Raw genomic sequence first — 27628 nt, 5'->3', positions numbered from 1 at the left:
TGCAAGTGACAGAAACCAACTCAAGATAGTTTGGGTAAAAAGGGAGAATTCATCCCCAACATATAGGGAGGGAGAAGTTATGGAACCCTAGGGAAAGAATAGAGCTGGGTCTCAGGAAAGAACTGAAACTAGGAATAGGAAAACCTTCAGGGATTGTTCTCTACCCATTAGGTTTAGGTGATTGGTAAATAGGGTGGTTGGTTTATGGCCTGGGCAGACACTCCAAAAGGTGTTCTCTCCACCTACATTGTTGGGTTTTTTAGAGGCAGTGTTTCCAGAAGTGGGGGGAATGTGGGCTTATCCAGATGTGCCTGGTCCTGAGGGGTGATCTCATTGAAAGTCTCTAGCCCTTGGGTATGCAGCAATGTGGATACATAAGCTCCTAGGTATCGGAGAGAAGCAGGAAGAAAAAGAGGTGTGTGTGACAAACTTTAGTTTGTGTGAAACAAAATTTGTGTGACAGCAAAACCACCTTCCTGGAGCTTTTTTGCTGGTCTGGGATTCAAGGTTGGCCACAGACTGGCTCCCAACAGACAATCCACAATAGGCTTTCTGCTCCCAGTCAATCTAAAATGGGAAAGAAGAGGCAATGAATGTCCTTGCTAATAAGGAAATCTCAGAGTGGAGTTGAGGGATGTGGCAGGGTTTCTGGCCACACGTTAATACCCCCCACCCTCATCTACCCCATAAATATAGAAATCTAACTGGTGAAAATAAGTCTGAGGGTTTAGAGCAAAGAAGCTTTTCTGGGTAGAGTATGAGTGGCACAGGGACTGCCTAGTCCCATTCCAAAGTGTTCTCATTTCTCAGTGACTTTCCTCATCTCTTTGTTGCAGAGCGAAAGTGTCCCTAGGCCAACATCTCAGGGCTCCAGGCTTCCATCAGGATGGTGGGTGAAGGCCCCTACTTTATCTCAGATCTGGATCGGCGAGGCCAGCGAAGATCCTTTATAGAAAGATATGATCCCAGCCTAAAGACCATGATCCCAGTGAGACCCTATGCAAGGTAAGCCAGGAGAAGGTTTGGAGGGAGGGCCAGGGTATTTTCTAGCCCATCAGGAAAGTAGGCACTGGTCCTGTTCCCCCATGCTGCTGCTCTATATGCTTGTCCTTTTGTTATCCATCCATGCATCCACGCATCCATGCATCCATGCATCCATGCATCCATGCATCCATCCATCCATCCACTACTTCTTTACTCCTTTTGTCCTTTGATGAGAGGGAGACAATAGCCAATGTTTAAGGAGAGCTTTCAATGTGCTGGGACATGTTCAAGTACTTTATAAACATGGCCTCTTTCACTCTTCAAAACCACCATGGACGTATTATTTTATCTGATTGGTGAAAAAGTGAGGCACAGAGAAGTTAAGTAATTTGCAGAAAGTTCATCAGTTAGCTTTTTCTTTGTAACACACAAACTTTCTGACTGCTAACACTTAGAAGTCTAAAACAATTGCCATTTAATTAGCTTACAATTTTATGGGTGGGCCAGCAACCTAGGCTGAGCTTGGCTGGGTGATTCATCTTGTTTTGATTAAACTTACTTATAAATATCCTGAACTGCAAGGTGGGTGTGCTTCACAGGGTCAGTTGGCTGACAATGGGGCAATTGGGGCAAGTGGGTCACATGGGCTATCAACCCCCAGCAGGGTAACCTGGGCTTGATCACTTAATAGTACAGTAGCCTGACAAAAGGATGAGTTGAAAAGTATAGGATTTCTTGGGACTCAGGCTCAGAATTGGCATACCATTTTTTTCATAGCATTCTATTGGCCAAATTAAGTCACAAGTCGCTCAGATTCAAGGTGTGGATAAATAGACTAAACTTACTGGTGGAAGCAGCTGCAAGTTCACATTACAAGGGGCTGTTATACAGATGGGGAGAGAGAATTGGGTCCATTTTGAACTGCAGGATAGTAACATATGCAGGCTGACTTTTAAGCTCACACTCATAACTATAACATTATATGATATGATATGCTATTATTATATTAATCATAATATTTTAAATGCTGCCTCTTCTACATAGAAAGGGCCCTGTGTCCTGTTCTCTGAACAGTAGAAGGCCAAGTGGCATCTCTATAGTGAGGTGACACAGCACTGCTCTCTCCTAGAATCTCTGGACCAAGGAATCACCTAGAGCCATCTAAAAGGAGAGGTAAATGTTGAAAGCTGAGGGAATAGGTTACCATAATTAGTCCCAGGCAGGAAAGTGCTAACTACCCACAGTTCTGGTTAAGTTTATAATTGCTTTGTGAACAGGCAATGTGGGCTGCTGCTTAAGAGAGTGATAGGACCTTGGAGTTAGCAAGCAGTGGGTTTGAATTCATGCTGTACCATTGTAAAACTTTGGATGAGCACTTTAACTTTTTTTTAATTTTATTTTTTTTAATTTGCATCCAAATTAGTTAATATAGTGCAACAATGATTTCAGGAGTAGATTCCCTAATGTCCCCTACCCATTTAGCCCATCCCCCCTCCCACATCCCCTCCAGCAACCCTCTGTTTGTTCTCCATATTTAAGGGTCTCTTATGTTTTGTCCCCCTCCCTGTTTTTATATTATTTTTGCTTCCCTTCCCTTATGTTCATCTGTTCTGTGTCTTAAAGTCATCATGTGAGTGAAGTCTTTCTCTTGTCTGACTAATTTTGCTTAGCATAATACCCTGTAGTTCCATTTACGTAGTTGTAAATGGCAAGGTTTCATTCTTTTTGATTGCTGAGTAATACTCCATTGTATATATGTACCACATCTTCTTTATCCATTAATCCATCGATGGACATTTGGACTCTTTCCATACTTTGGCTATTGTTGATAGTGCTGCTATAAACATTGGGGTGCATGGGCCCCTTCGAAACAGCACACCTGTATCCCTTGGATAAATACCTAGTATTTATCCAATTGCTGGGTCATAGGGTAGTTCTATTTTTAACTTTTTGAGGAACACTCCATACTGTTTTCCAGAATGGCTACACCAGCTTGCATTCCCACCAGCAATGCAAAAGAGATCCTCTTTCTCTGCATCCTCGCCAACATCTGTTGTTGCCTGAGTTGTTAATGTTAGCCATTCTGATAGGTGTAAGGTGGTATCTCATTGTGGTTTGGATTTGTATTTCCCTGATGATGAGTGATGTGGAGCATTTTTTCATGTGTCGGTTGGTCATCTGGATGTCTTCTTTGGAGAAGTGTCTATTCATGTCTTTTGCCCATTGCTTCACTGGATTATTTTTTTTGGGGGGGGGGTGTTGAGTTTGGCAAGTTCTTTATAGATTTTGGATACTAACCCTTTATCTGATATGTCATTTGCAAATATCTTCTCCCATTCCATCAGTTGCCTTTTAGTTTTGCTGATTGTTTCCTTCCCTGTGGAAGCTTTTTATTTTGATGAGGTCCCAATAGTTCATTTTTGCTTTTGTTTCCCTTGCCCCCAGAGATGTGTTGAGTAAGAAGTTGCTGCGGCCAAGATCGAAGAGGTTTTAGCCTGCTTTCTCCTCGAGAATTTTGATGGCTTCCTGTCTTACATTGAGGTCTTTCATCCATTTGAGTTTATTTCTGTGTATGGTGTAAGAAAGTGGTCCAGGTTTGTTCTTCTGCATGTCGCTGTTCAGTTTTCCCAGCACCACTTGCTGAAGAGATTGTGTTTATTCCATTGGATATTTCCTGCTTTGTCAAAGATTAGTTGGCCATATGTTTGTGGGTCCATTTCTGGGTTCTCTATTCTGTTCTATTGATCTGAGTGTCTGTTCTTGTGCCAGTACCATACTGTCTTGATGATTACAGCTTTGTAGTATAGCCTGAAGTCCAGGATTGTGATGCCTCCTGCTTTGGTTTTCTTTTTCAAGATTGCTTTGGCTATTCAGGGTCTTTTCTGGTTCCATACAAATTTTAGGATTATTTGTTCTAGCTCTGTGAAGAAGGCTGGTGTTATTTTGATAGGGATTGCATTGAATATGTAGATTGCTTTGGGTAGTGTCAACATTTTAACAATATTTGCTCTTCCTATCCAGGAACATGGAATCTTTTTCCATTTTTGTGTGTCTTCTTCAATTTCTTTCATAACCTTGTATAGTTTTCAGTGTACAGATTTTTCACCTCTTTGGTTAGATTTATCCCTAGGTATTTCATGGTTTTTGGTGCCATTGTAAATGGGATTGATTCCTTTATTTTTCTTTCTGTTGCTTCTTTGTTGGTGTATAGAAATGCAACCGATTTCTGTGCATTGATTTTATATCCTGCCACCTTGCTGAATTCATGAATCAGTTCTTGCAGTTTTTTGGTGGAATCTTTTGGGTTTTCTATGTAGATTATCATGTCATCTATGAAGAGTGAAAGTTTGACCTCCTCCTGGCCGATCTGGATCCCTTTTATTTCTTTGTGTTGACTGATTGCAGAGGCTAAGACTTCCAATACTATGTTGAATAACAGTGGTGAGAGTGGACATCTCTGTCTTTTCCTGACCTTAAGGGGAAAGCTGTCAGTTTTTCCCCTTTGAGGATGATATTAGCAGTGGGTCTTTCATATATGGCTTTTATGATCTTGAAGTATGCTCCTTCTATCCCTACATTCTTGAGGGTTTTTATCAAGGAAGGATGTTATATTTTGTCAAATGCTTTCTCTGCATCTATTGAGAGGATCATATGGTTCTTGTCCTTTCTTTTATTGATGTGATGATTGAACAAGCCCTGCATCCCAGGTATAAATCCTACTTGGTCGTGGTGAATAATTTTTTTAATGTAATGTTAGATCTGGTTGGCTAATATCTTGTTGAGGATTTTTGCATCCATGTTCATCAGGGAAATTGGTCTATAGTTCTCCCTTTTAGTGGGGTCTGTGTCTGGTTTTGGAATCAAGGTAATGCTGGCTTCATAGAAAGTTTGGAAGTTTCCTTCCATTTCTATTTTAGGAACAGCTTCAAGAGAATAGGTGTTAACTCTTCCTTAAATGTTTGGTAGAATTCCCCTGGAAAGCCATCTGGCCCTGGACTCTTGTTTTGGGGGAGATTGTTTATTACTAATTCGATTTCTTTACTGGTTATGGGACTGTTCAAAATTTCTATTTCTTCCTGTTTCAGTTTTAGTAGTGTATATGTTTCTAGGAATTTGTCCATTTCTTCCAGATTGCCCATTTTATTGGTGTATAATTGCTCATAATATTCTCTTATTATTGTTTTTATTTCTGCTGTGTTGGTTGTGATCTCTCCTGTTTCATTCTTGATTTTATTTATTTGGGTCCTTTTCTTTTTCTTTTTGATAAAACTGGCTAGTAGTTTATCAATTTTGTTAATTCTTTCAAAGAACAAGCTTCTGGTTTCATTGATCTGTTTTACCGTTTTTTTTTGGTTTTGATAGCATAAATTTCTTCTCTAATCTTTATTATTTCCTGTCTTTTTCTGGTTTTGGGTTTTATTTGCTGCTGTTTCCAGCTCCTTAAGGCATAAGGTTAGGTTGTGTATCTGAGACCTTTCTTCCTTCTTTAGGAAGGCCTGGATTGCTATATACTTTCCTCTTACGACTGCCTTTGCTGCATCCCAGAGGTTGTGGCTTGTGGTGTTATCATTTTCATTGGCTTCCATGTACTTTATAATTTCCTCTTTAACTTCTTGGTTAGCCCATTCATTCTTGAGTAGGATGTTCTTTAGTCTCCCAAGTATTTGTTATCTTTCTAAACTTTTTCTTGTGGTTGATTTTGCGTTTTATAGCATTGTGGTCTGAAAATATGCATGGTATGATCTCGATCTTTTTGTACTTGAAGGCTGATTTATGTCCCAGTATGTGGTCTATTCTGAAGAATGTTCCATGTGCACTGGAGAAGAATGTATATTCTGCTGCTTTAGGATGAAATGTTCTGAATGTATCTGTTAAGTCCATTTGGTCCAGTGTGTCATTCAAAGCCATTGTTTCCTTGTTGATTTTTTGATTAGATGATCTGTCCATTGCTGTGAGTGGGGTGTTGAAGTCCTCTACTATTATGGTGTTACTATCAATGAGTTTCTTTATGTTTGTGATTAATTGATTTATATATTTGGGTGCTTTCACATTTGGTGCATAAATGTTTACAGCTGTTAGGTCTTCTTGGTGGATAGACCCCTTAATTATGATATAATGCCCTTCTTCATCTCTTGATGCAGTCTTTATTTTAATGTCTAGATTGTCTGATATAAGTATGGCTACTCCAGCTTTCTTTTGTTGACCATTAGCATGATAGATGGTTCTCCATCTCCTTACTTTCAATCTGAAGGTGACTTTAGGTCTAAAGTGGGTCTCTTGCAAACAGCATATAGATGGATCTTGTTTTCTTATCCATTCTGTTACCCTATGTCTTTTGCTTGGAGCATTTAGTCCATTGACATTTAGAGTGAGTACTGAAAGATATGAATTTATTGCCATTATGTTGCTTGTAGAGTTGGAGTTTCTGGTGGTGTTCTCTGGTCCTTGCTAGTCTTTGTTGCTTTTGGTCTTTATTTATTTGTTGTATTTTTTTTCTACTTTTCTCCTTTCAGAGAGTCCCCCTTAAAATTTCTTGCAGGGCTGGTTAAGTGGTCACAAACTCCTTTAATTTTTGTTTGGGAAATTTTATCTCTCCTTCTATTTTGAATGACAGCCTTTCTGGATAAAGAATTCTTGGCTGCATATTTTTCAGAGTCAGCACATTGAATATATCCTGCCACTCCTTTCTGGCCTGCCAGGTTTCTGTGGATAGGTCTGCTGCAAACCTGATCTGTCTTCCCTTGTAGGTTAAGGACTTTTTGTCCCTTGATGCTTTCATGATTCTCTCCTTGCCTGAGTATTTTGTGAATTTGACTATGATATGGCTTGTTCATGGTCGGCTTTTGTTGAATCTAATGGAAGTCCTCTGTGCTTCCTGGATTTTGATGTCTGTGTCTTTTCCCAGGTTAGGAAAATTTTCTGCCATGATTTTTCTCACACAACCCTTCTACCCCTGTTTCTCTCTCTTCTTCTTCTGGGGCCTCTATGATTCTGATGTTCCTTTTTAATGAGTCACTGATTTCTCTAACTCTTAAATCATGCTCTTGCCTTAATCTCTCTCTTTTTTCCTGCTTTATTATTCTCCATAAGTTTGTCTTCTATATCGCTGATTCTCTGTTCTGCCTCATCCATCCTTGCCATCGTGGCATCCATTTGAGATTGTAGCTCAGTTATAGCATTTTTAATTTAATTCTGGCTATTTTTTACTTCTTTTATCTCTGCAGAAAGGGATTCTAATCTACTTTTGACTCCAGCTAGTATTCTTATTATCATGATTCTAAATTCTGGTTCAGACATCTTGCTTGTATCTGTGTTGGTTAAGTCCCTAGGTGTCATTTCTTTGTGCTCTTTCTTTTGGGGTGAATACCTTCGTTTCATCATTTTGAAGGGAGAAAAGGAATTAATGAGGTAAAAAAATTAAAATTTAAAAAATATTAAAATTAAATTAAAAACAAATAAACAAACTCACACACACACAAATCGAATAAAAGATGCTAGATACTAGGTGTGTTTTGGTCTGAGTGTTCAAAGTGGCTTGATAGATTAGAGAAAAAAGGGGAAAGAAAGAACAAAAAGGAAATCATTTGAAAATCTGAAAAAAATGAATACACGGAAGTAGACTAAAATGAAATGATGGAAGTAAAATAGAATTTGAAAAAAATCACACAAAAGTAAAAAAAATAGTAAAAAAGTTGAAAAGTATTTTTAATAAAAATTGAAAATAAAAATGAGTTTTTCTCTCTCTGTATTCAAGAAAAAGAAACGAGACAAAAAAAGAGAAAAAAGGAAAAAAAAAGAAAGAATATTGAATAGATGTACCAGTGAACAAACTGAAATGTGACTGAAATTACTTCATTTCCCCTGGAAGTCAAACTATGAAGCGCTTTATAATCCATAAACTAAGCGTGTGGAGAGACTTGTGTTCCTGAAGAGCAAGGTTGGCCCAGTTGGGCGGGGCTTGGTGTAACGGCTCCATTCTCCACCAGACAGTGCTGTTTAGCTTACTGGGGTGGATTGTTGTGGCTCTTGTAGGTGTGTATGCACATGCACGGGAGTGGTGAAAATGGCATCACCCAGCTACCCAGTCTCTCGTATCAGAACTCTGTTCTCCCCGATCAGCAATCATGCACCTGTCCTTTGTCTTTGGCTTCCATCCATTCCCTGCTTTTACACAGTCTGTGACCAAGCCCCAGGCAGCACCTCCCTCCTGAGTTTTGTCTCAGATGTGGCTGTTTTTCCAGACCCCTTACTTCTGAGGGACTGCAGATTTGACCCGTTCTGCCCCTCTGTGGAAGGGTCTCACCGAGCAATGGCCAGGTGCTGGCCACACCCAGGAATGTTTGTGGGACCGTGCTGCTGCTGATGCCCAGAGACTGTGGCCGGTTGCCAGACTGCCCCAGAAAATCACGAGATAGTTTAGCAGCAGCGTTTCAGGGATTATGGAAAATCACAACACACATCTGGCACCAGCCTTCACCCTTAACGACCTTGTTCCAGCACCAGCAAATGTGGTTGTTCTCCCAGGTTCACTGGGACCTTGCCTTTGGGGGACGAACACAGCCTCTACCAGGTGTCCTCTCAGCAGGGGAACCAACTATCCCCGTGTGGCCCTAAGACCTCTGGACTCCACTCTGTTCCTGGAGATTCACCCTTCCCACCAGAGCACTGCCAGATATTGAGCTGTGGAGTTTCAGACTCTGTGCTCCCCCTGTTTATAGAGTCTTAATGGAATTTAAACCCTCTCCTTTCTCCTTTCTCCCTTTTTGGTTCAGTCCCTGCGGATGTTTACACTTTTTCACTTTCTCTCCAGCTGCTTTGGGGGGGGGTTGCTTTTCCTATACTCTCCCCCATCTCCATCCTCTCTCTGCATGCAGAAGTGGCTCCCTGCCCTCCACAGCTTCTCTCTCCCCTAGTTTACCTCTCTGCATGAGTACCTACTGAGTTCTGTGGCTCAGGTTGCACAGATTGTTGTGTTAATCTTCAGATCAGTTTTCTAGGTGTGCAGGAGGTTTAGTGTTGGTTTGGCTGTATTTCATGGATGCAAGATGCACAAAAAACTTTCAGTTGTTCTGCCATCTTGACTCCTCTCCTCCAAGCACTTTAACTTCTTTATGCCATGATGTTCTTGTCTATGAAATGGGATAGTTATACTAACCTTCTGCACTCCCACTTATTTGTTGTAAAATTATACAAGGTAATGCAAGACTGTATCATAAAAGCCATATTTTAGGAAATTTAACTACATGCTGGGTACATATTACCTTGTTAATAATATCTTAGCTTGGGTTCTCCAAAAGCAGAGCCTGAGTCAAGAATTTGGATGCAGGTAGCTCATTTAGGAGGTGATCCTGGGAACAGGAGGGAATATTTAGGGGAAGTGAGGCAGGGAATGACAACAGGTGTCATCAGTATCACTGCTGTAGGAATGGAGACTGGATTCTACTACGTCCTCCTGAGAAAGTGCACAATTTTCCACCCGAAGGATGAGGGAGTGCATTTATCCAGGGTTTCCTATACTCCATTAGTTAAGATTTGTCCCTGGGGGCATCAACCCCTGCAATTTTGAGCTGCACGTATGCTTCTGAGAAGGCACTGAAACAGGTGGTGAAAAGAGACACAGCTTGCATTTGAGATGGGACACTGTCAGCTTGAGCCTTAGCTTGCATGACATTGTCCCCTATAGCTGAGATCAGGGGTACATGTGACAAGAGGCTGTGACCCAGGGCATCCTGACAGCATCTGCTACAAATATAAAGCTGTTGCAAGGTCCAGAATATACTAAACTTTCAGTAACCAGTAGATATTACTCTATGTCTCTGACTTTGTTCTGTCTTAGATGGCTAACTTCTCAAGGGCAAACACGAGTTTTTTCCTCCTTTATTTCCTCTTCCTCTTCTTTCTTTTCTTTTCTTTTCCTCTAATGTTTGCTCTTTCTCCTCCTTCTCTTTCTTTTTCTTTGCTCTCCTTTTCCTCCTGTTCCTTTCTATTTCTTTTTTCTCCTCCTCTCTTTCCTCTCTCTCATCCTTTTTTACCTACTAGCTAATATTTATGTAGCCATAACATTTTAAATGTATTAATTCATTCCATCATCACAATAAATCATGAGTTTGCATCCAGCATTTGCCTGTTTAGGTAGCCTCCCCCCGACATGGTGGCATGTCCTGCTCTGCACCTTCCCCATCTTCCTGAGAGCACAAGACATGCACCTGACTTCTAATAATCAGCTTATAGGCCTTAATTTCCTCATGACAAATGGATCAGGTACCCTCTTTCCCATGGTCATGAGGCTCTTGAAAATTGGTAAATGTTCAACACTGGCTCACTAAAAAAATTCCCTGGGTTTGTAGCATTTATTGATTTTTATGGTGTGAATACTCCTACCATTGGCAATTTCAAGCCAATGTGATGCCACTGAATGCAAAGTTGGGAAGGGATGTGCAGTATCACCCTGTTATATGGTGTTTCTACCATACAGATAAAATAGATTTACATGATCTAAACAGCATAGATACTAGTAAAATCTAATAAAATAATTAGGAAATTATGAGTTTCAAATAGTTATTACCTTTGTCCTTAAGATAATTTATTTAAAATTATGTGATTTTTAATATTGGCTGTGTTTAGCAACTAACTTGCAAAACTCCTGGAAGTCTTACAATCAACTCTCACAGGTGCTATGAGCTGGTTCCAGTATATATCACTGCTCAAAGGGATAATGGGTGGTAATCATGGATTCTAAGTGTGGCTGTGGTTATTACTATAGTTAAGAACTCAAGTCAGGGACTCAGGAAAATGGCAACTATGTCCTTGAATGCAGAGTGTCTCATTTGTCTTAGGCTGGCACCCAACCCTGTGGATGATGCAGGACTGCTCTCCTTTGCTACATTTTCCTGGCTTACACCAGTGATGGTTAGGGGCTATAAGCATACACTGACTGTGGACACCCTGCCCCCGATGTCACCATATGACTCATCGGACACCAATGCCAAAAGGTACGAGGATTCACTTGGGTCACCTCAGGAGAGGAGCTCACCCTATGAAGAGCCCTTTGTGTGCACCCATTTCCTGGGTGTGGAAATGGACACCTCCAGGTCACTGGTGGCCCTCCTTAGTGGCTGCTCTGTAAAGCAGGATTGGGCTGACTCAACTTATTTGGGGAGGCAAGAATTGGGGAGATTTGGTGTGTAAAAAGGATTGATTGAGAGTTACAGCCTGAGGCTCAGGACCATGCTGGCTGGGTTGTTGATGAATTGTAGGAGCACTACATCAGGATGAGGGTGACCAGAATTTCACTTCACACTAGGCTGGCCAGACCCACCTGGGCTGCTGCTGCAGGCAGCTCTAGGCATTGCATTTTGCTTTAAAAATCATTTTTGGGATTTTGGGGCACTTGGGTGTCTCAGTCAGTTGAGCGTCCAATTTCAGCTCAGGTCATGATCTCACAGTTTGTGAGTTCAAGCCCTACATCAGGCTCTGTGCTGACATTGTAGCCTGGAGCCTGCTTTGGAGTCTGTCTCCCTCACTCTTTGCTCCTCCCCTGCTCATGCTCTGTCTCTCTCTATCTCAAAAATAAATAAACATTAAAAAATCATTATTGAGCTTTTATATTGCAAAATATGTTTAGGTTGAACCAAATGAAGCCACCAATATTTGACAGTATTGACTTGCAAAAAATGTAACTTTCACTGATTCTACCTAATTAATATTCATTCTAAAAATGTTAAAGCAACAAACATTTAAGAAGTGGGAGTATCCTCACCATATTCCAACTCTGCTCCCCAGAGGTCAGCATTGTTAAATGTTGGTGTTGATGTATCCAGAATTTTTTCTACTCTGATTAAACACACTCTGTGCGCTGATCTGCTGATCAGTACCTCTTCTTATTCCCCCTACTTACATGTCATGGGTTTTTTCTTTAAACACAGTGAAGCACACTATATAATATTTAACAGTTTTGCTGTTTTTAGTAAGCATTTACAAACACTTTTCTATGTCAGCATAAGTATAAAGACATTAATTCTTTCTACCATCTGCATTGACCTTTAATGTTGCTATGAATCATAATGTCTTAGTGGAAAAATTCTCAAAGCCTTCTTCTGCACTTGTTTCTTCTGGGAGTCTTCTTATCTTTGGCCACATAGGGTGAAGTGCAAGGCATTGCCTGAAGTGTGTGCTCAAAGGGATAGGAGCTTTAATCATGGTCTTGCAATTGTTTCTACAATTGTGCTTTCCCTCATCTGTGTGCTGTATACATTTAATTCAATGGAAGTTTCCCAAAATCTACAGTCCAGAGCAAGTTGCTAGTGAGCTCAGAGAGAAGGGGCTGGACTGGACCAGTGCCTGTGTAGTATTGGATTTTCCTTCTATTTCTCTGGCCAGTACTTCCTGTCTGTTTTTAATGTTTCCTTCCATCTACCCAGCATCAGTTTGGATCCTATTCTCTTCCATTCTATGCCTGTTCCTAGGTGAACTTACCCACTTCAAAGACAACACCATATGCAACCTTAACAACAGGCTACTTCAATCCATGCATCGCTTCCAGACTCTGAATTCATATGCCCTGCATCCAATTGGACAGCTGCACTTGGATGACTCACAAGCATCTTATATCTAAAGCTGTGTTCTTTTTTAAAATTTATTTTTATTTTTTTTAATTTTGTTTTTTAATTTACATCCAAATTCGTTAGCATATAGTGCAACAATGATTTCAGGAGTAGATTTCTTAATGCTCTTACCCATTTAGCCCATCGCCCCTCCCATCTCCCCCCCCAATAACCCTCAGCTTGTTCTCCATATTTAAGGGTCTCTTATGTTTTGTCCCCCTCCCTGTTTTTATATTATTTTTGCTTCCCTTCCCTTATGTTCATCTGTTCTGTGTCTTAAAGTCATCATGTGAGTGAAGTCTTTCTCTTGTCTGACTAATTTTGCTTAGCATAATACCCTGTAGTTCCATTTACGTAGTTGTAAATGGCAAGGTTTCATTCTTTTTGATTGCTGAGTAATACTCCATTGTATATATGTACCACATCTTCTTTATCCATTAATCCATCGATGGACATTTGGACTCTTTCCATACTTTGGCTATTGTTGATAGTGCTGCTATAAACATTGGGGTGCATGGGCCCCTTCGAAACAGCACACCTGTATCCCTTGGATAAATACCTAGTATTTATCCAATTGCTGGGTCATAGGGTAGTTCTATTTTTAACTTTTTGAGGAACACTCCATACTGTTTTCCAGAATGGCTACACCAGCTTGCATTCCCACCAGCAATGCAAAAGAGATCCTCTTTCTCTGCATCCTCGCCAACATCTGTTGTTGCCTGAGTTGTTAATGTTAGCCATTCTGATAGGTGTAAGGTGGTATCTCATTGTGGTTTGGATTTGTATTTCCCTGATGATGAGTGATGTGGAGCATTTTTTCATGTGTCGGTTGGTCATCTGGATGTCTTCTTTGGAGAAGTGTCTATTCATGTCTTTTGCCCATTGCTTCACTGGATTATTTTTTTTGGGGGGGGGTGTTGAGTTTGGCAAGTTCTTTATAGATTTTGGATACTAACCCTTTATCTGATATGTCATTTGCAAATATCTTCTCTCATTCCATCAGTTGCCTTTTAGTTTTGCTGATTGTTTCCTTCCCTGTGGAAGCTTTTTATTTTGATGAGGTCCCAATAGTTCATTTTTGCTTTTGTTTCCCTTGCCCCCAGAGATGTGTTGAGTAAGAAGTTGCTGCGGCCAAGATCGAAGAGGTTTTAGCCTGCTTTCTCCTCGAGAATTTTGATGGCTTCCTGTCTTACATTGAGGTCTTTCATCCATTTGAGTTTATTTCTGTGTATGGTGTAAGAAAGTGGTCCAGGTTTGTTCTTCTGCATGTCGCTGTTCAGTTTTCCCAGCACCACTTGCTGAAGAGATTGTGTTTATTCCATTGGATATTTCCTGCTTTGTCAAAGATTAGTTGGCCATATGTTTGTGGGTCCATTTCTGGGTTCTCTATTCTGTTCTATTGATCTGAGTGTCTGTTCTTGTGCCAGTACCATACTGTCTTGATGATTACAGTCTAAAGCTGTGTTCTTGATCCAGGGCCCCAACCTGATGATGCTCTTCTCTTCTTCCTCTTTTCCTCTTCTCAACAAACTCCATTCACACAGTTGATCAAGTCAGAAAGTTGGGATCCTTAATCCTCCTTCCCTTTTCTTCCACATCTGGTTCATCAGTGCATTATGTTGTCTCTGTTCATCTTTCCCAAAATTCACTTTCTTAAATCCAGGCCACTTCTCCCAGATGTCACAGTCTCCTGCTGTGGTCCCCTGCTTTAGCCTTTGTTCCTCCCTATAATAATCCACTAGTCTCACAGCTACCAGAATGCTCTTTTAGATATGTAAAATATCTTATCACTAGGGCTTAAAAACCTGCAAAGCCTTCCTTTGCTCTTGAAAAGAAACCTAAACTCCTTCCTCAGAACTATGGGTCCCATGGGGTTTTGTTCTGCCTCACCTCCCAGTATCATGTCAGTCCTTCTCCTTCAGCACACTCCTGTCTCATTGCCCTTCTTTCAGATCTCTGCGATGGACAAACTCCTCCCTGTCCTAGGGAAGATTATTCTGGTCCTTCCTCTGTGTCTCTTTCTTTCTTTCTTTCTTTCTTTCTTTCTTTCTTTCTTTCTTTCTTTTATTGGAACTGGTGTTGTGCCAGAGATGGGCACTAGGAGCAGGAAATGAAGGTCTGGAAAGTGCCCAAGTGTTAGATACCAGCCTGTGCTTGTGCCAAGGCTTTGCCCCCTGCCCCTCCTGTATCCCATCTGCCCTGGAAAAGAAGAAAGGAGAGTCACTGTTGCTTGTGTGGAGCCACCACTGCCAGGGATGAGGGTTGTGCTGAGCACCTTTGCGAGGTTTGTCCATTGAAGTAGCTTCAAACAGCAAGTGGAAATGTAAGTCCCTTTCCTTCTTCCTGTTCTTTCATCACAGATTTCGAATCCTTTGGGATGAAGAGGTGGAAAGGGTGGGTCCTGAGAAAGCCTCTCTGGGCCGAGTGGTCTGGAAATTCCAGAGGACGCGTGTTTTGATGGATATTGTGGCCAACATCCTGTGCATTATCATGGCAGCCATAGGGCCGGTGAGTGAGGGTGGCCCTTCTTCTGCCTTGTCAAACAGGTCCCCAGACTGACAAAGAATGTCATTAGCTACTTTCTCTACGAGCTGGTGGGTTTAGCACATTGTCATTATCTTTGAGCTCCTTGGGGGCAAATTTTCATAAAGCTAATCCTTGTCAAGCACAGCAGCAACCACTGAAATTAATTAAAAAGTTTGCCTCATAAAATCAGTTTGCTGACATTATCTGAGGCTTCCTATACCAACCTCAACCTCCAGCGGCCCTCTCCTCTCTCCATTGTGCTATTTTACAGACGGTTCTCATTCACCAAATCCTCCAACAGACTGAGAGCATTTCTAGGAATGTCTGGGTTGGCATTGGCCTGTGCATAGCCCTTTTTGCTACTGAGTTTACCAAAGTGCTCTTTTGGGCCCTTGCCTGGGCCATAAATTACCGCACAGCAATCCGGTTGAAGGTGGCCGTCTCCACCCTGGTTTTTGAAAACCTGGTGTCCTTCAAGACGCTGGCACACATCTCTGTTGGAGAGGTAAGCTGGTCCAGAGTTTAATTTTAGAAAACGAAATCCTAAATCCTGACTCTGAGTGAGATGTACTTCCTGGATAATGCATATGACTTCCTTCTATTTTTCCAATGTCCTGCCCATTATATCCCATCTCCCTGCTAAGTGAAGTGAGGAAGACTCAAAACATGAGAGGAATTCAATGAAGGGAGGGCTCTATTCAAGCTGGAGAATTTGGAAATTTTTCCCTGTTCGAGTTGAGGTAGGGTTTTGGGATGACCTTATCCAATCCCTTTGATTGTTAGTGAGGACACTGAGGCAGTAAGGAACACATCACAGGCATTTAAAGAAAATGAATGAACAATGGATCCAATAATTCTGATTTTATAGTATTTAGGGTGCCAAAGCCATAATAAAGACTACACTTACTGGATTTCAGAACTTATATATTCTTAAGCCCTTGAATCTTAGTAATAAGATTCTTAGCATTTACACAATAAAATTTTCTTAGTCAAGGGAATCCCAGGTGGCATGAGGTAAGGGACTTGCTTCTTTCTTACAGTTGCTCTTTCAGTATGCCTAAAGCATCTTATGATGAACTCAGCTGCATAGAAAAAGAAATTCCAAAATAACAGTAGATTAAGCAAGATGAATTTATTTCACTCTCAAAAGGAGTCTGGACCAGACCAATTCAGGGCTGGTATGGGGACTTCTGTATCTTCCTATCTTTCTTTGTCACTATCCTAGCACATGGCTCTCATAATGGTTCAGGATGGATTTTGGAGGTCCAGTCATCCCAACCATGTTTCAGATAGCTGGTAAGAGGAGGGAGAGAAGAGCAAAGATATATGTCCTCTAAGTTGAATTGCTTCCCTTTAAGAATTAATTCCCAAACTCCCGTTTGACATGTGTTACACAGTCACATGGCCACATTCTTTCCACAAAAGAAGCTGAAAAATGTAGTCTTTTAGCTGGGCATGCTACAGCTCTGAATAAAGCAGGAAGAAGGAGAGATAGATAAAGGTTAGGCAGGTAGCCATCTCTCCAGTATGCTTTTAGAGGGCAATATTACTCTTCACTGGGACTCTCTGTCCTAAAGATCAGCCTCTCCAAGATCAGATCAGAATGGAACCACAAAACTTATCATGTTGGTCCCCTGGCAGCACCCCTCTCCATTTAAGGCAGTTTTTCTTCTCTACTCAGACCCCTCAACCATTCTGAAAGCCTTCAGTTGAGGAAATGTTTGGGTGACACTTCCAAAGCTGAACCTTTGTGCTTTCTTTCCAGGTGCTCAATATACTATCAAGTGATAGTTATTCCTTGTTTGAAGCTGCCTTCTTTTGTCCCTTGCCAGCCACCATCCCGATCCTAATGGCTGTTTGTGCAGTGTATGCCTTTTTCATTCTGGGGCCCACAGCTCTCATCGGGATATCTGTGTACATCATATTCATCCCCATCCAGGTAATGGCAGGTCTTTGCAACTATAAACTGTTGTATGCTTGTATTGTGCACACATGTTCTCACTCAATTGGATAGAAGGCTTTATTTCCAGGGTGTGGACCTGAAGCCTGTGTCCCCACTTTGTGCCTACAGATGTGCTTTCTTTTGTTGGCATATTGTATTTTTTTTAAGAACTTGAATTTGAATGTGCTGGGGGAGGGAGGCATGGCTTTCAGTTTGTCATAGTCTCCAGCACTCTCTTTGCATACTAGCAATTCCTGTGTTTATATCACTTTCCTGATCCCCAGTGGTGTCCCCTGGTCCACATCAGCTACCACAACTCAAGGCAAGGATGACTGAGAATCTCAGTCCAGTTTCCCTTAGAACTTTCCCTGGCACTTATACTCCAATCTCTGGATTTTTAGGCCAACTGCAACTCAGCAATTCTCTCTGAACACTTTGTACCTTGATTTCAGATGTTTATGGCTAAGCTCAATTCAGCTTTTCGAAGATCAGCAATTTCAGTGACAGACAAGCGAGTTCAGACAATGAATGAGTTTCTGACTTGCATCAAGCTGATTAAAATGTATGCCTGGGAGAAATCTTTTACCAATACCATTCAAGGTAGGATGCACAGGTCTTGAAGAACCACTTACCCTGTAGAATGTACTCTTCTAAGGGGTTCTTAAGGTTCTGGGGGCCAGGAATTCCAGAAGGGGGGATGTGGGGCCCCTCTAAGCTCCTTTTCAGGCTTTTTAAGGGATTACAAAGATTTTAATAGACCCAGGCATCTGTTCTGGTGAGCCCAAGGACGTAGCAGGTGAATGACATATGGTTTAGCCTTTAAAAAGGCATGTGGATGCTGATACTGAACAGTTACCTTTTACAAAAATAATACACTAAAACATTATGAAGAGAGGAAGAGCTACCTCAAGCTATTTCCTCAACTTAGAAGATGTCTACACACACACACACATATACTCACACTTACATATATAGCTCCTTGCTTGCAGCAACTTCATCATGATTGAATGACCTCCTGACTCGATATTCTTTGCACAGATAAGAGGATACATATATAGCTTTTTTTAAAAAGATGATATTAAAACCATTTCTATCAAATATAAATGCAAATCTAATTGCAGGGACATTTACATAATTGCTGACATAGACTCAGGTGGTTGGCCGGTTAATGATCTGAACCACTGTTACAATTGACTCTCTGGATCTACAATTACACTTTTAGACCAGCATGTAATTGGGCCTGAAGCTGTATATCCGTGTTTTAAGGAGTGGCTTTAGAAAACTTGCTTCTGAGCTTGCCAAAGGAAGTGTCGCAGGTTGGGATGCTTGCAGCCCTATGCGACCTTCCTTGAAGACCCAGACACACTTCCTCACACATTAAACTCACTTTAGTACAATGATTTGATTCCATTTGATTCCATTTGACTTCGTTCAATTTAATTTGACTCAATTTAACCTGAGTCCGTTTAATTCAATAAATATTCACGAACTTCCTACTATGTACAAGGTCATGGGAGATGCACAAAAGGATTAGAAAGAGTCCCTGCTTTTAAGATTATGGGAGTTTGAGCTAACTACGCTCAATAATAGCTATAAGTTTGTTGGCTCTACCTTTAGACTATATCTGGAATCTGTCTGCTTCTCTTCATTCCACTGTCACTCTAGTGCAAACCAATATTCTCTCCCTTCTGGACTATGGAAAGAAGTTTTAGATGCAACACTTTCTTTTCTCCTTCCCCCTGAAATCCATTATGTTCTCAGAAGCCAGTGTGACCTTTTAAAAATGTCAATCAGATCCTGCCCTTCCCTGCTAAAAATATTTAGTGGCTTCTTATTACACTTAGATTATTCCAATTTAGGACTTTTGATTTAAATCAAATTCCTTTAAATGGCCTATTAGATCCAATGTGATCTGGCCCCTGATGACCTCTATGAGCTCATCACATCTTATCCTAACCCTTGATAACTCGTGTGAGCCCTGTGAACCTCCTGTCTATCTTCATTCATGCCTCATGATCTTTGCAGTTACTGTTTCCTCTGCCTGAAATGCTCTCTTGATGGATGTTCATGTTGACTTTGTCCCTTCTCTCAATGTCACTGATCAAAGATACCTTCTTGACCACAGTCCTAAGCAAGTCCATTCCCTACCAGTTCCTTTAATTCACTTTACCCTGTTCATTTATTTCATATCACCCAACAAATTTGTAATGATAGAATTTGTTTATTTCTTTATTGTCTGTCTCCCTACTGAAAGAGAGCTAAAACCCTGTTTACTCCTATACTTTCCAACACCAAGCACAGCACCTGTCCTACAGTAGACATCAGGTTAAAATTTGTTGAATTAGCATGGATTAACTATAGGTTAAAATCGGGAAAATGCCATAAGGGAAATGGAGAGAAGCTCCAGGGGGTGAAGGGGTGAGCATATCAGGTTGGAGAGATCAGGAAAAGTGTCATGGTGGAAGTGGCATTTTAGAAAGGCCTTGAAGAATAGCAAGGATTCAGACACAAACAGAGCTGGGGAAGACCCCCAGTAGGAGCAAAGGCCTAGAGAAGGATATGCAAGGGTGTGCTTGGGGAAAAGGAGGTGGCTGTGTATTCTAGAGGCAAAGGGCATATGGACACCAGAGTTTTGGATTGCAGTAGAACTGGTTTCCAACTCTGCCTTGACTACTTAAAAGGCAAGTTACTTAACCTGCTATGACTTTCCTGTCCTGCCAGAGAGCATAATAATAGCCTCTTTTTTTTCACATGGTGATGAGCGTGATCTATGAGAACACTGTGCAGTGTTCAGAAGAGCACTCAGCAAGAATGGCAATGGTGCCATGTTGCTAGTGTGAAAGGGTTTTTGCAGAAGAGTCTGGAATTAGAGTAAAGAACTTTAAACACCAGGAGAAGGAGGCTCGAATTTAATTTGTGAGCAGTGCAGAGGCATGGACCCCAACTGGACTTATGAAAGGGAGAAATGCTCTTGGGCTTTTGTAGATGTTCCTGGGATACAGGACAGGAGCCCCAATCTGGCAGCCTTTAGGCTGGCACATGTGCTTTTTATTTAAAACTTTCAATTAGTTCCCAACATTTATAGGTGGAAACGTGTCCCACAAAATTCCAGATCCCAGACTTGAGAACAGTTGAAGATCTGGTGACCCTGGATGCTCTGCACTGAGAGGTGGCTGCCCCTTTCACTGAGGCATGTGGTCCCCATTTTGCCACATTCCACACCCTCCTTCTGGTCTTACTCTCTGTCCACTCCCTTCATTTACATTACTTGCCTGGCGTCTGTAGGCATCCAAGTGTATGAATCCTGACACAGATTCAGGACTGCAAGAGACCTCAGAAACCATCCAATATGGCAGCTGACAGACACTAAGCTTCCAGTTTGTTCCCAGAGCTTTCTGTGCTTACTCTAATTTAAACTTCACTACCAGAGTCCTTAACACTCACTTGCAGGAAGATCAGGCAAAGGTAAATACATTTCTTCTCCTTCTTTTTTTTAAAGTTTATTTATTTATTTGAGAGAGAGAGAGAGAGAGAGAGAGAAGAGAGAAGGAGAAGAGAAAGAGATAGCACTAGTGGGGAGGGGCAAAGAGAGAAGGAGAGAGAGAATCCCAAGCAGGCTCCACGCTGTCAGCAGAGTTTGACATAGGACTCAAGCCCACAAACCGTGAGATCATGTTTTGAGCCCAAATCAAGAGTCGGATGCTTAACTGACTGAGCCACCCAGGTGCCCCAAGGATAGATGCATTTCTTAGTGCCACAAAATAAGTCCATCATGGACCATTTTCTATTTACAGATATAAGGAAGAGGGAAAGGAAATTACTGGAAAAAGCTGGATTTGTTCAAAGTGGAAACTCAGCCCTGGCCTCCATTGAATCTACCATAGCCATTGTATTGACATTCACCTGCCACATCCTCTTGAGACGCAGGCTCACCGCCCCAGTGGTAAGAACCATTTCTAGAGCTGGCCTCCTTCACATTCCAACACTGGACAGTGCCAGCTGGGAAGCTCCTCCTTGCCTTTGCCCAGCACTGGCATCAGAATACTCAATCACAGAAGGGCCAGAATTCTACCATGACTTTTAAAAACAAGTGCTTGGACTGACAAGGAGCCCAGGAGAGACTAACAGTGACTCTCATCCAGTCTAAGTGCAGGGGCAGTAGTTAATATTGGAACACAATTTTACATTTGGAAAACAAAACTGAAATCAAATGATCACTGGGCTATTTTATTCATAATTATTCATACATATTACAATAAGGAAACTTTGTGGGAATTTTCTGGGTGGGAGCAGTCATAGGTACTGGGAGACATAGTGTGGTGTTAGGGTCAGAATTCCCCTTGTTTAAATCCCAACTCTGCTACTATGACAGAGGGCAATTCATTCAACCTCTCTTGCTTGGTTTTATTATCTGTAAATGGGGTTATAATAGTCCCTGTGGTTGTGAGGACTGAAGGAGCTCTTTTATGTAAGGCACGTGGAACAGCGCCTGGTACATTGTAAATGCCATGTAAGTGTTTGTTGTTCTTATTAGCCTGATGCTCACCCAGCCCAGGATAATTTGGGCTGAAAGCCTCAGAGGGAGAGTTAGGATAAATGTGAGATACTCAGGTTTTTTATAAGGGGGTCTGTGCATTCAAAGGTAAAGAAACTGGGCTAGATGGGAAACAGCCCCTGGCTGAAATAAACAAACAGCTGAGATATTAAATCCAGTGTCTGAAGGGTAAGTGAATGGATGAAAGTCAATAAAAACAAGACAAAAAAAGAACAAAACCCAGAGAGAATGAAATAAGCAAGTGTGCTCACAGAGCAATAGTTGCACCAAAAATCATGGATCTTGAGGGGAAGGGGGATGTTTGAGAAGGCAAATGCTTTTGCTAGGGCATCTGTTGTGAGGCTGTCAGTCCTGTTACTGCCCTGTTTTTCTTTGTGAGGTGCTTTTATTTTTTCAGGTTCTTTACACAGAGTTTAGTCACACACTCCGGGGCTTGAATTCAGTCACGAACCCAAAGCTAGAATAAATGGCAATGACATAACAAAGTCTCAACAGAATGCTTCTCAATTATTGTGACTATGTTCTATGATCCCAAACAGAAACAATTCTTTCCTCAGGAATGCACCGAAGAAAATTTAAAACCAAACTGATTGCACATGGTTAATATTTTCAAAAATTATGATTTAGAAGAAATCTAGAGGAGGAACAAGATTCCCCTGAATGCAAGGCTCATACTTCTTCAAATTCAGAAGAATTTGAGGCCTCACCTCCTCTGTCAGGGCCACATCAGTAGGAGGTCAGCCCCCCAGGTGCTGGCTCACATCAGGCAACCTGAGTGTTCTGTCGACCAAGGCCTGGGTTTTCTGAGCCAAGATAGTACTCTGGGACTTGGGGAGCTGAGTTCTCTTTGGGGATGGGTTTGGGACCAGATGTGATGAAGGGAGCATTATTCATTGTCCCCTTACAGAACTAATGAGGATTAGTTGAAGCCCAGGGCTCTGTCCATGGGGCCCATTCAGCAGCAGGCAGGATCACTCTGTATTTGTTGATGGAAGTTGTGTTATTAATTTCTTAAATGGGTGGTTAGGGAGAAGCTGCTAATTACAAGTCAGGCAGATGAGAAGATGAAATCTTGGAGATGAGATCATGCACCCCTGGGGCACCAATGGAGCGAGGAAACTTGTCTTCATTGAGGCTGTATGATGTTAACCACCTACCAGGCAGGACTCAGTGAGAAAGGCCCCAGTGAAGAGGGAAGATGGTTTTTGGGAATACCAGTTGAACAGAGATTTTTACACTTGTCCCAAGTGTGTGGGGAGGCAGGGTGTTGAGGCCAGACCTCGGGGGTGGGAGAGTCAGAGGTCACTCTCCAGTAGCTAGCATGGACCAAGCAGGTCCTTCCAAGAAATTTCTTCCTTCATTCCTGGGGCTAAATATGGTATGGAAAAGGAGGCTCTAGCTCTGAAGGGTCAGAGGACCCTGAAGCAACTGGGGAAAGAGGATAATTTAGGACAATACATGGGGTTTTGAGTGAAAAGTCTAGGCCAAGTAAGGACGTGGATGGAAAATTCTAGACATTCAGTTAGAGACCTTACTCAGACATTATCACGTTATATTCTCTGGACTTACAGAGGCAAGGGTATAAATCTCCCACCGTTTTGATGAAATTCCAAAGCAAAATAGATTAAGATGTTGCTATCCCTACTTTTCTAGACCATGATTTGGGAGTCATGAAATGAAAAAAATGTTCCAGTCAGAATTCCAATTATGCCACCGTTTCTCATCTCAGCAATTATAATTCCCATGGATAGAATGGTTCAGAGCCAAGGCAACACCTCATCCTAAACCTTCTACCTCTCTTTTGTTCTTTAGGCATTTAGTGTGATTGCCATGTTTAATGTAATGAAGTTTTCAATTGCAATCTTGCCTTTCTCGGTCAAAGCAATGGCCGAAGCCAATGTCTCTCTGAGGAGAATGAAGGTATAACTAATGCTGGGTGAGTAGGGAAGAGAGATCTTGTTTTTGGGGTGGGAAAATTCTCAGATATGGGAAAGCTGTGTCAACCCATTGGAGGGCTGGGTCATTGGTTTGGAGAACATTGGGATAAGGCCCTGCATTCAGAGTTGGATCAATAAATGTGCATCAAGGAGGTACAAGCAAAACTTTATAAGGTGGTCTGCCCTTTTATTAAAAATGAAACAGAGTCTCCATGCATGGAGATGATGTTCCTGATCCCCTACTCTTTTTCCAAGTCATAAATCTTAAGTTGTTCCAGGAGTAGGGTTGAGTTTGCAATGAGCTATTCCCCACCCCTTTACCTACCTGGTTTGCCCTATGATGCATGTGGTGATGGTAATGATGAAGAGGGTAGTGGGACACCACAGTTATGCACTCAGTTGCTTTATTCATTCATTCATCCATTCATTCACTCATTCATTCATCAGAGATGTACTGTGTGCTTCCTATATTTAAGGTATTGTAGGAAATGCAAATAAAAGGAAGAGAGAGTTTTTACTCTCAAGAGCCTCCAGTCTCGTGTAGGACCAGGTATCCCAGTCATTGCTATACACAGTAAGGAAATGTAACATGCAAGAAGGCATAAAGTGGTTTTGAAGTTCAGGCAAGGGAAGGAAAAGGAGGAGGGTGTTTCAGAGAAGACAACAGCATGTTTAGACATGTGTGAATTAATTGAATGATTTTATTCACTCAGGCCAGCATTCTGGAAGTCACCTTAGGCATCAGAGATGCTTGTATCCCTTACTATTCACATTCAACTAATCAAGGGCCCTTTTGAGTCACCTCCTGCTCACTGTGTTTCCTCAATTTTAAGAGGCACTGTTTGTAAGATTGAGTTGTAAAGTGGTATTATCAAGTCATCACTTTCTGAACAAAACCCAAGAATGAACATCATCATATTAGCTGTATATATTATGATATCAGAAAACTTAGACTAGAGAAACAATGCTATTTCTTGACTCCTCAACTTCTTTGTCCCTGCTGCCATCACTGAATTATCACGGTGACTTATGAACCAATTTCCCTTTTCTGTTGTTGTTCTTCTTAAATCCTCATTGCACTCAGCCCCCAGAGAGCTGTTGAAATTTTGGCCTGACCACTGATATTCACCTGCTTGAAACCCTTGAGTCCTTGTTCCCTCCAGGACTGAACCTGAGCCTTCCATCAGCAGGTCCTCAGTTATGTCTCCACCTGATTTCCTATCCCCTTCCTACCTTGAGCTCTATGGTAATCCTGAATTGCTTGTTTCATGTCCTCACCCTAATAAACCATGCTGTTGAATGTTTCCTTGCCTTTGCTAATGCCATACCTTTTGTTATAAGGCTCTCATCTCCTCTTCTTTTCCTCATTTTTTCCTGTCAGCACCTGTACAGACTCAGCTCAGGCACCAATACATAGACTTCAGGATGGGGAGCCAAGTGTCCCTTCTTTGGCAGTTACAGTGTTTTGTTCTTGTCACATTTCACTGAAATTATTGTGTATGTTCCCATCTTCCCCTAGGCTGTAATGTATTTAAGGACAAGAATCATGCCTTATTCATAATTTCATTTCTTATGTTTACCACAGAATTTGGCACAGGGTAGACACTTGGCAAATGTTTTGTTGAACTGAGCTGAGTGGTTACTAAGAAGAAGGCATGGCAGAGGCTGAGCATGTGACCTTGGTTTAATAAGCATTAATGCCAGGCAATGAAGCCACCACCCAAAGACTAGAAAAAGCTGATTACCTTGGGCATGAGGAAAAAATGTAGCTGAGATCAGCATTCTCCAATGTGGGTGACCCACATAGACTTTGTGGATAAAGAGGCATCTGTCCTAGATAGCATGAGCTAGTACACTATTTCTGCTGCAGCTTCTCCTAGGGGAATATCTTCCCTAAATATCCTAAGTAGAATTGCCAAGATTATGGTTTTGGGTCATTAGAAGATATATTGGGATGATTCTTGTAAATGCATAATGTCTGCCCAGTTAATTTTGTCTCTTTAATCTTAGAAAATTCTCATAGATAAAAACCCCCCATCTTACATCACCCAACCAGAAGACCCAGATACTGTCTTGCTTTTAGCAAATGCCACCTTGACATGGGATCAAGAAACCAGCAGAAAAAGTGATCCAAAGAAAGTGCAGAACCAGAAAAAGTGTTTTCTTAAGAAACAGAGGCTAGAGACATACAGTGTGAGATCATCAGCCCAGGAAGTTGCTGGCCCAGAGGAGCAAAGTGGTAGCCCCACATCGGTTCTGCACAATATAAGCTTTGTGGTGAGAAAGGTGGGTATGTGTTCTATAGGTATGCCTTCTATCTTTCCTCCTTGTATCACACAACTATACTTTATCAAGACCTAACATGATTTGTTTGAGCTGGAGGTGGTGTGGGGATGTCTCTAGACTGTTTTCTTTCCCCAATTTTAAACTTAAAAATTTTTTAAAATGTTTATTTATATTTGAGAGAGAGAGAGAGCAGGGGAGGGGCAGAGAGAGATGGAGACAGAATCTGAAGCAGGCTTCAGTCTCTGAGCTGTCAGCACATAGCCCAGTGCAGAGCTCAAATTCATAAGCTGTGAGATCATGACCTGAGCCAAAGTTGGATGCGTAACCAACTGAGCCTCCCAGGCACCCCTCCCAATTTTAAAACTATGTACATGGGTAATGGAGACATTCTCTTCAAGCTGACAAAACATGGTAGTTGTAACGGTACTGATATTTAAACTCCAAAGGAGCCAGTTGCAATTTTGAATGGACAATCTATTTCAGGTGGCTAGGCTCAAATTGACTATCTTTTGTAAATCTTTTTGGATTTGTTCTTAATTTCACATTGGAGTACTATGATAGATAATAACTGACAATTATGAATACTTATTATTTACCAGGTATACAACTAACTCATTTAACCACCCCAATAACCCTAAGAGGTAGGTATTATATCTATTCCCACTTTATGATTGAGAAAACTGACACAAAGGGAGGTTAAATAAATCACCCAAGTTCATACTGCTAGCAAGTGGCAGAAGACAGCTTCACATTCAGGGCACCTGGCCCCAGAGTCTGTGCTCTTAAGCACCATGCTTGTTAAAAGCAAATAAGATCAACAAGCAACCCAGCAAAGGAAGCCAGCCAGAGTCCGTTGGCTGCTCCCCTCAAGAATGGGGAATAGAGTCTTTAGACAAAGCTCTACATTTAGGGAATGTTTGGCTTCTCCTGCATGTGATTCTCTTGCACTGGGAACTCAGCAGCAGTGCTCCTGGGATGACAGTGTTTGCCGATTTTGCTGCCGAGGGCTCAGCATTAATTCTGTGCCTAGTATTTTAATTTCCCATCTTGTTGACTCACCCTTTCTGGTGTGAGCACTATGGAAGGAGAGGTTCCTACTTATTATGCAACGCTAAGCTCAATAGCTGGTGTAGAGTAGTATTCAGTTGGCTAGGTGTAATTGATCTAGGTTCTCTGTTAAGTCCTACTGGGTGCAGCCCACTTTGCTTTCTCATGCCCTTCCCCCTGCTTATGATGTGCAGCACCTGGATTGTTCCAACCAGGCCTTTGGAATTGCTCCAGAGTGGCTTCAGTGAACTACTCTTGTGTTTTAAAGAAGCTGCCTTTTAGCCCCCTAGTGGCATTCCTTCTCATTATGTCAATGACTCTTGCTTGGGCTTGTGCATCAAGGACATGGTCAATGTTTTCTGAAACAAGTTGAAGACAGTGGGAGCAACACAGTGTTGTGTGGATTAAGGTTATGCCTCCAGAACCTGATGTACCTGGTGTCCAGTCCCAGCCACTTGCCAGCTGTGTGACCTTGAGTATATTGCCTAACCTCTTGGAGCCTCTCTTCCTTTATGGGCTCAATGGATATTTTAAAAATAGCACCACTTCACAAGGTCAGTGTGAGGACTGAAAGAGATACTGTACAAAAATGCTAAGCCCATAGTAAGTCTCAACTTATGTTAGCTATTGTTGCCTTTTTCCTCTCACAGCCAAAAATCCAGCTTAAGTGTTGCCCTTAAATATTCTAAATTCAGAGCACCCATGTTTTTTCCAAATTTAGTTCTAGGATTCCATTGGACTATAGCCT

The 27628-nt window shown here is 41.6% G+C and overlaps 1 protein-coding gene across 11 annotated transcripts in view; it reads left to right on the top strand.

The window, feature by feature from the left end:
- ABCC12 (ATP binding cassette subfamily C member 12) overlaps window positions 1–27628 on the top strand; it is a 95832-nt gene that overhangs the window by 18492 nt on the left and 49712 nt on the right. For 7 of the 11 annotated variants that reach the window (XM_042919786.1, XM_042919785.1, XM_042919782.1 and 4 more), the window contains exons 2-10: window positions 837–1005; window positions 10821–10976; window positions 14948–15095; window positions 15385–15618; window positions 16879–17052; window positions 17508–17655; window positions 20850–20998; window positions 23423–23530; window positions 25558–25833. In XM_042919786.1, the coding sequence (XP_042775720.1) occupies window positions 887–1005; window positions 10821–10976; window positions 14948–15095; window positions 15385–15618; window positions 16879–17052; window positions 17508–17655; window positions 20850–20998; window positions 23423–23530; window positions 25558–25833 (1512 nt within the window). In that variant the 5' untranslated portion in view covers window positions 837–886. Of the gene's footprint in view, window positions 1–836; window positions 1006–10820; window positions 10977–14947; window positions 15096–15384; window positions 15619–16878; window positions 17053–17507; window positions 17656–20849; window positions 20999–23422; window positions 23531–25557; window positions 25834–27628 lie in introns of those variants that run through there. The other 4 variants (XM_042919788.1, XM_042919787.1, XM_042919784.1 and 1 more) reach the window with 3 other exon arrangements.

The sequence above is a fragment of the Panthera leo genome, chromosome E2 (assembly GCF_018350215.1).
Source record: "Panthera leo isolate Ple1 chromosome E2, P.leo_Ple1_pat1.1, whole genome shotgun sequence".
Lineage (NCBI taxonomy): Eukaryota > Metazoa > Chordata > Mammalia > Carnivora > Felidae > Panthera > Panthera leo.
This window is presented reverse-complemented; position numbering and strand designations above follow the sequence as displayed.